Source organism: Phyllobates terribilis, unplaced genomic scaffold, assembly GCF_046119375.1.
Source record: "Phyllobates terribilis strain yellow unplaced genomic scaffold, ASM4611937v1 Scaffold_7__3_contigs__length_470593459, whole genome shotgun sequence".
In the NCBI taxonomy this organism is placed as follows: Eukaryota; Metazoa; Chordata; class Amphibia; order Anura; family Dendrobatidae; genus Phyllobates; species Phyllobates terribilis.
This window is the reverse complement of record NW_027362767.1, coordinates 173,306,839-173,316,201: the sequence shown is the minus strand read 5'-3', so window position 1 is coordinate 173,316,201 and position 9,363 is coordinate 173,306,839. Positions and strand designations below refer to the sequence as shown.

At 45.2% G+C, this 9,363-nt stretch overlaps 1 protein-coding gene across 1 annotated transcript in view; it reads right to left on the bottom strand.

Annotated features, from left to right (window-relative positions):
• Window positions 1–5,129: 5,129 nt before the first annotated feature.
• Window positions 5,130–9,363, bottom strand: part of LOC141153034 (uncharacterized) — a 90,965-nt gene continuing 86,731 nt past the window's right edge. Inside the window, exon 4 of the mRNA XM_073637708.1 lies at window positions 5,130–7,408. Within this exon, the coding sequence (XP_073493809.1) occupies window positions 7,041–7,408 (368 nt within the window). The 3' untranslated portion in view covers window positions 5,130–7,040. The remainder of the gene's footprint in view (window positions 7,409–9,363) is intronic.

Here is a 9,363-nt window from a genome sequence, read left to right as displayed (position 1 = left end):
AAGAAACCATGTCACAAATCCAAAAACTATCTGCTCTTTCTCTTTTTACTGCTACTACTCATTTCAGGGGATATCTCTCCTAACCCCGGACCACCCTCCACCAACCTGAACCTCTCCCTCACCTCACATCGAAACCCTGCTCACCTTATTACCATCAGCTGTACTCCTTCATCTCCCTCCTTCAATTGTGCACTGTGGGATCCACGGTCTGTATGCAACAAGATTCCTTTCCTGCACAATTACTTTCTGACCAACTCTCTCAATCTGCCGGCCCTCACTGAAACCTGGATCCAGGATTCTGACACTGTCTCCTATGCCGCTATTTCTCATGGCGACTTGCATTTTTCCCATTCCCCGAGACTTGCAAACAGACTTGGTGGTGGAGTCAGCTTACTCCTGTCCCCACATTGCACCTTCCAGGTCATCCCGCCAGTACCATCACTCTCATTCCCTTCTTTTGAGGTACACACCATCAGGCTCTTCCATCCCCTCTCTCTCAGAGTAGCAGTCGTATACCGTCCCCCAGGCTCACCCACCCAGTTCCTTGACCATTTTTCTGCCTGGCTGCCACACTTCATGTCCTCAGATTTACCAACCCTTATCCTGGGAGACTTCAACATCCCCATAAACAGCCCCACCTCCTCATCCGCATCCCAGCTTCTATCTTTAACCACTTCTCTTGGCCTCTCACAGCTTTCAACCTCTGAGACACACAAAGACGGAAACACCCTTGATCTGGTCTTTGTCCGGCTTAGTTCAATCCCCCACTTAAATAACTCCCCTCTTCCCCTCTCTGATCATAACATTCTGTCCTTCACGCTCACAAATCCTCGCCCGCCCCAGCACACTCCCACCTATTACACATTCAGAAATCTACAAGCCATTAACCCTCATACACTTACAGACTCCCTTCACTCATCACTGTCCCCAATCTCCTCTTTTTCCTGTCCTGATCTGGCTGTAAGTCACTACAGTGACAATCTCAGAAGCACGCTGGACCAAGTAGCGCCCCTCACCCTCAGAACCTCTAAACACAGAGTAAAACAGCCCTGGCTCACATCGCAAACCCGATTTCTCCAGCGATGCTCTAGAAGTGCCGAACGCCTATGGAGGAAATCTCGCACACTAGAAAACTTTATCCACTATAAATTTATGTTAAAAACATATAACTCTGCTCTTCACCTCGCCAAACAGACCTACTTCACCACCCTGATTTCCTCACTATCCAACAACCCCAAAAAACTCTTCGGTACCTTTCACTCCCTCCTCAGTCCTAAAGCACAGGCCCCCATCACGGACATTTGTGCCGAGGACTTGGCCTCCTACTTCACAGAGAAAATAGACACCATCCGTCAGGAAATCAGCTCCCAGCCACCAAGTGCCGTGACTCCCATCCCTCCCCACATCCCCTCTGGATCACTCTCCACATTTGACCCAGTCACAGAAGACGAAGTCTCCAGGCTCCTCTCTTCTTCTCATCCTACTACATGCACCACTGACCCCATCCCCTCACATCTACTCCAGTCTCTTTCTTCAGTCGTTACTACTCACCTAACTAAAATCTTCAACCTCTCCCTCTCTTTTGGTATCTTCCCCTCCTCCTTCAAACACTCCATCATTACTCCATTATTAAAAAAGCCCTCTCTTGACCCTTCCTGCACAAACAACTACAGACCAGTCTCCAATCTTCCCTTCATCTCTTAACTCTTAGAGCACCTGGTCTACTCCTGCCTTACCAGTTACCTCTCCACTCACTCTCTTCTAGACCCATCACAGTCCGGCTTCGTCCCCCTACATTCTACAGAAACTGCACTCATCAAAGTAACCAATGACCTTCTGACAGCAAAACGTAATGGTGACCACTCTCTTCTCATTCTTCTTGACCTCTCTGCTGCCTTTGACACCGTTGACCACCACATCCTACTCTCTATGCTCCACTCAATCGGCATAAAGGACATTGCTCTCTCCTGGTTCTTCTCCTACCTATCTGACTGCTCTTTCAGTGTATCGTTCGCTGGCTCCACTTCTTTCCCCCTTCCTCTCACTATTGGGGTTCCTCAGGGTTCAGTCCTTGGCCCTCTTCTCTTCTCTCTCTACACAGCCCCAATTGGACAGACCATCAGCAAATTTGGTTTTCAGTACCATCTTTATGCTGATGACACACAACTATACACCTCATCCCCTGACCTTACCCCTGCTGTACTACAGAACACCAGTGACTGTCTGGCTGCAGTTTCTAACTTCATGTCCGCTCTCTACCTGAAACTCAACCTTTCCAAAACTGGACTTCTTCTGCTCCCGCCGTCTACTCACCTCCCTAAATCTGACATCTCTCTCTCCCTGTGTGGGCACCACAATAACGCCGAGCCAGCAGGCTCGCTGTCTGGGCATTGTGTTTGACACCAATCTCTCCTTCACCTTCCACATACAATCTCTTGCCCGCTCTTGTCGCTTGCACCTGAGGAACATCTCTAGAATCCGCCCCTTTCTCACCTTGGAAACAACAAAAACACTCACTGTTGCCCTGATCCACTCTCGCCTTCACTACTGTAACTCTCTATTAATTGGCCTCCCCCTCACTCGACTTTCCCCCCTCCAGTCCATCCTTAATGTTGCAGCCAGGGTCATCTATTTGGCTAACCGTTACTCAGACTCCTCCGCTCTGTGCCAGTCATTGCACTGGCTGCCCATGAATTATAGGATCCAGTTTAAATTGCTTATTCTCACCCACAAAGCTCTCCACAGTGCGGCACCCCCCTACATCTCTTCCCTCATCTCTGTTTATCGGCCTACCCGTTCTCTACGCTCCGCAAGCGACTTTCGACTAACATCCGCACTAATCCATACCTCCCACTCCCGGCTTCAAGACTTCTCCCGAGCTGCACCTATTCTCTGGAATGCTCTACCCCAAGAAATTAGGATGAACCACAACTTACACAGTTTTAGGCGCTCCCTAAAAACACACCTGTTTAGGGCGGCCTATCACCTTCCCTGATCAAAGTCCTTTTATCTTCTTATAGCCCATCCCTTATTTCTCCAAACATAACTCTCCATCGAACCTTAAAGCACTACAGATACTGGCTGGTGATGAGCTCATGCAGCCTTTATCCATCCCTCATCCCCTCAAGATGCCCGGGCCATCATTGTAAATAAGCCCCTGTACTTTGTGTCACCCCCACTACTTTGTAGATTGTAAGCTCTTACGAGCAGGGTTGTCATGATTTTTGCTGTAATTATTGTATTATCTTTAGCTATGTTACTTATGACTGTTGTACATGAACCTGTGAATTGTAAAGCACTGCGGAATATGTTGGTGCTATATAAATAAAGATTATTATTATTATTATTCAATGTCCAGAAGACTCCCTGACTCACCTGCAGCACCACACGCTGAACCCATTTCCTGGTTCTTAGCAACACACTGCACTACAGGTGCACTGCTAATCAAGACCTGCAGTACTAGGACTTAACCCTCTTTTACCTGGCCTTGCTACATACCCTCACCCTCTACCCAAAGCTGAGGGCTGGGCACAATCTGCCAACCTCTAAGTGCCTACAGGGAATACATGGACCTAAGCGGGAGGCTCATGCCTGGCCAATTGTGGAAAACGCTTGTCTCCCCCTCATGGGGAGCATAATTTACACATTTCACACAGGGCCCTGCTACCTACAGACTACACGCAATGCTCTTCTGTCTGCCCCATCATACACGTCTGCGCCATCATACACACAGGCTCTGACACCTGCATCATTCACACAGGCTCTGACACCAGCAAAGTCCAGTACTACAAGCAACCTCACAACACTTGCACAAGTACCATACAGCTCTGCAGACACACAGTCTCACACAGTGCACGCTGCACTACCAATGCCGACATATAATAATGCTGCAAACTCACTGCACACCGTCCTACATACTGCACACATCATGGGACAAAAAACACAACCCCGTGCGTACGCCAACCACTGGACAGTTTCCGGCATCCCCACGGACACACCTCACCCACACCACAGAGACTAGCACATGCAGAAGTGTGGCCCCTTCTAGAGTCATCAAACTCCCTGAGTCCTGAAGTCCATTTACAGTCACAGACCGTAACTGAGGTCCCTTGTCAGAGTGAGGAACAGTGTTGCAGGCAGGGTAGGCAAAGTTGAAGCTGCGCCTGCAAATACTGCAGTCTATTGGTTCTGGGACTTGGTCAGTTTCACAATCTCTCTGTACCGAGGTGCTATGTGAGCTTCGCCCCTGGCTACTGGGGACTCCACATCTCCTCCATGCTTCCAGACTGTGTACCGCTGTATCTCTATAGGTGCAACCCGACCTGGAGACACGGCTGCCACCAGTGACACGTAACACACATAAGAACCTTCGCTGTGCAATCTTCGATGATTGTTTCGGACTTCATGCCCATATTCTCCAGCAATTGTAGGGATTTGCTCAGGTAGACATTAGGCAGCGTTCACACAGGCAAAGTTTTTAGTCCATCAAGGCAAGGTTTGTTAGTTACATAAACCGTGGAGGGACTTTAACACAAAACAGCCGTTATCCGACACAAAAGTAAACACAGCTGGAAAGTAAAGTACATACAGCAGGTCAATACTCTGACAGGTATACTCCAATCATCTGGCAGGTATACGTTCACCCACATACAGCTCAGTATGAGATCTCTCCAGCTCCCACACTCTGGTAAACTCCCCACGATTAGTTGGTCCTTTTTCTTGCTAGGACCAAAGACTGCTCAACTGACTCTCCAGTCACTCCATTCAGAGAGACCCTCATTTGTTTCTCTCCCAACTGCAGCTCACATCTTGGCTGGTCACTCACCAGCTCCAACACACTTGCCTCTGCTTCAGCAGATTCACTGGCTCCCCTGCAGCACACGCTGAGCCCATTTCCTGGTTGTTAGCAACACACTGCAGGTACACTACTAATCAAGACCTGCAGTGCTAGGACTTAACCCTCAACTACCTGAACTTGCTACAGGGGTTAAAGAGTCAATCACTGACTTCCAGACATTGCCTTCCTCTCCTAAATGGTACTTACTAGATTGATTTCTTATATTCCAAAAGAAAGAAACTTTCAGTAACTGAACATATCAACTCTTTATAAATATGGAACCACATAGAAATAACACTGTAAAAATCTTTTATTTCACATAAGAGAGACAAGTGTATAAATGCGACATTACACAGACACAGCAGGAGTCAACTGTAATTGGTTCATGAGTATAGTCTCTCGACAAAGGTACAATTTTGGTGGCTACGCAACAGAAAAAAGGCACAAAGCTTGGTGGTTACACTTCAAAGTAGAGGCACAGGGCTTAGTAGTTGCTACCGGCAAGAGGAATAGTCTGTTAATATAAAATATAATTAACATGCAGCATGTATTTTCCAAAGCAACAGGTCCAGCTTTTAGCAGCACTCAACCCACCTGGCAACTTCATATTGAAGCTCACTGGCAGAAGCCAAAAAGCACTCACTGTAGGAGGTTGTGCGACAAGTGTGATGCAGGTAACAAATTTAATAAGAATTCCCCCTTACAGTAACCTCTGAGGTCAATGGTTTCACCAATGTGCCCCTTAATGAACAGGCCCAAGAAGTCGCTAACTTCATCAGGGTATTTCCTAATACATAGGCCGAATAGGTGATCTTTAGTTTAGTCTTGTCAAACCCAACTACATAGTTGTGTGGTCACTGGGACCAGTGTAAGCAGTGGAATACTGTGTCTAGAGAGACCACGTGTCATAAGCAATAACATGCTACACAGACTGGGACCATTATACTCATATGACCGGTGTTACTAGTACAATATCACTGGCCAGTTTCTTGAAAGGCAACTTTTTAAAGCACTTCAGCCGGAACATATGGTGCATAGCATATTATGTGGCTACTTCCTTGGTGAAATACAGTTTTACAATACATATGAAGTAAGTGGGTGGTCTCGAGCTCAGACCGTTCTCTTTGGACTAACACTTATAGGCTGGATATTTCCTAAGTCCCTTAAGGAGGATGAATAGTGGAGGCGCCAGGGCAATTATTCCTTGTGCCCTTCCTATAATCCGGCCCTGAATTCAAAAAATGTTAACTATAATATCAGTGGAATTTGGAGTATTTTTTATAAAATAATCTTATTATTTTAGTACTATATAAAAATACATTAAGACAAGTAATCTCATTCTGATGGTCATATTGTGGCCAATTCAGAATCAGTATTCAACTCATTACTTTCTCATGTACATTCGGCTAGATATTATTACAGATAACTCCTACACCATACAATATATATAAGACCTCAATATAATTGAATACTGATTCTGTATTGGTCAGGATATGGTGGTAAGGGGACTCTGCGGGCACATAATGACTGTTCAAACCAAGCACAGGCACTCAGTGCACCCTTGGTGTGGCTAAAGATTTAATTGCACCTTCCTTCCTGTTTTTTTTCCCTTTATTACCACCCACCTATTTGATTGACAGCTCTTGCTTTACAGAGCCAAAGAAGGGCAGAGATAGATGGAAATCAAGTAAGTGCACTTAAATGTTTGGCCACACCATGGGTGCACCGAGCGCCTATACTTGGTTTGAACAGTCATTGTGTGCTGACATATTCCCTTTAAGAATTATGTTCAGGGTTCTTACAGTATATGTGATATTTTGATGATGGGGAATGTTGAATAACAATGTCACAGTTCCTATTTGTATAACGACACCAATTATTTTCAAAGCTACAGCTGAAAATATGGTGCCAACTGGATGACTCCAACTATGCTGCTTACCCGATTTATGATGAATTAGACCCTAGAGCCATGGACATTTTTTCTGTCCTCCCCAGTAGTAACAGATGATGGTCCACTACACTAATACATCTTCTATACCATATTACAAGCTCTATATGATATGCTCTATATATATATTTATATATATATATATATATATATATATATATATATATAGCTAATGAAAGCACAATCTTCTTACAGATAACATTGTTTGCATAAAAGTTAGGCGTATGTCAGACTCAAGAAGGTAATGGCCAATAATTATTCTGGAAATCTTGTAAACCACATTTTACTTGCTTTTTCTTTCAGTCTAGCTTTTTCTTTTTTTGTAGCCTCTTTTTCTTTTTCTGCGACTGTAAATTGATATGCAAATTTCAGGATGAATTTCTTTCGCTCTACCCTTTCTTTGATTGGGTCTCTCTTCTGTTCCATGCGGAATTTTGCATCTTTCAGCGCATTTTCAATGATTACTTGCAGGTCGTTGCATCTCCCTCGTGTCTTCAGGTTGTCACTTGGGGTGTAATTCTCAACAGCGTGGATCTGTTCCACACCAGTCTCCTTAAACTTACTTACCAAATCACTGTAAGGTTTACTCAGTTTGTTGGTAAGAACGACTATGGGATATACTCCTGCAAGAACAAAATCTTAGCGTTAAAGAGGTGTACTCAAGTTGGGAATGTGTCCATGGGATACAGTGTAAGAGGGTAACAGGGACTGTCATGTGCCTTCCCGCCTGAAAGACAACATTTGTAAAATATGTGGTTTTATTGCATTTCTATGTCTGTTGTAAAATGTGAAACTCCATATAATCTTATAAGTACTAATTAGTGATGAGCGAATGTGCTAGCCACTGCTCAGTACTCGTCCGAGCACTGTGCTTGACAAGCTCGGCGAGTATTTCTGAGTTGCTCAAGCGGGAACTCAGGTCCCCTCCCTGCATGTTTGGCGCTCTTTAGAGAGCCAATGAACATGCAGGGATTGCTTGCCACGCCCTGTAATGCCGTAGCCATGTTGGTTGTGGGCATTACAGTGATTGGATGGCCGCACATCATCATCGGGTCTATATAAGACCTGGCGCCGCTGTGCTCGTCACAGTCACTCTGGATCAGACAGTGTAGGAAGAGCTGCTGCTGCGTCAGGGAGAGATTTGCTTGCTTATAGTTAGTATAGGTATTCCACAGCATATATATATCCATCTGAAGTAACAGTCCTTCTGAGGACTAATCCAGCTGCATATTTTCAGTGGTGAATATATGGTGCAGGAGTTAGGCAGGCAGGCATGGTATGTGGCGGACTGCAGTGCATATAGTGCAAGAGGGTCCATTGAACGTCCTGTTAGTATAGGTATTCTACAACATACATATGTACAGTACAGACCAAAAGTTTGGACACACCTTCTCATTTTAAGATTTTTCTGTATTTTCATGACTAAGAAAATTTTACATTCACACTGAAGGCATCAAAACTGTGAATTAACACATGTGGATTTATATACTTAACAAAAAAGTGTGAAACAACTGAAAATATGTCTTATATTCTAGGTTCTTCAAAGTAGCCACCTTTTGCTTTGATGACTGCTTTGAACACTCTTGGCATTCTCTTGATGAGCTTCAAGAGGTAGTCACCGGAAATGGTCTTCCAACAAACTTGAAGGAGTTCCCAGAGATGCTTAGCACTTGTTGGCCCTTTTGCCTTCACTCTGCGGTCCAGCTCACCCCAAACCATCTCGATTGGGTTCAGATCTGGTGAATGTGGAGGCCAGGTCATCTGGCGTAGCACGCCATCACTCTCCTTCTTGGTCAAATAGCCCTTACACAGCCTGGAGGTGTGTTTGGGGTCATTGTCCTGTTGAAAAATAAATGATGGCCCAACTAAACGCAAACCGGATGGAATAGCATGCTGCTGCAAGATGCTGTGGTAGCCATGCCGGTTCAGTATGCCTTCAATTTTGAATAAATCCCCAACAGTGTCACCAGCAAAGCACCCCCACACCATCACACCTCCTCCTCCATGCTTCACGGTGGGAACCAGGCATGTAGAGTCCATCCGTTCACCTTTTCTGTGTTGCACAAAGACACGGTGGTTGGAACCAAAGATCTCAAATTTGGACTCATCAGATCAAAGCACAGATTTCCACTGGTCTAATGTCCATTCCTTGTATTCTTTAGCCCAAACAAGTCTCTTCTGCTTGTTGCCTGTCCTTAGCAGTGGTTTCCTAGCAGCTATTTTACCATGAAGGCCTGCTGCACAAAGTCTCCTCTTAACAGTTGTTGAAGAGATGTGTCTGCTGCTAGAACTCTGTGTGGCATTGACCTGGTCTCTAATCTGAGCTGCTTTTAACCTGCGATTCCTGAGGCTGGTGACTCGGATAAACTTATCCTCAGAAGCAGAGGTGACTCTTGGTCTTCCTTTCCTGGGGCGGTCCTCATGTGAGCCAGTTTCTTTTTAGCGCTTGATGGTTTTTGCAACTGCACTTGGGGACACTTTCAAAGTTTTCCCAATTTTTCGGACTGACTGACCTTCATTTCTTAAAGTAATGATGGCTACTCGTTTTTCTTTACTTAGCTGCTTTTTTCTTGCCATA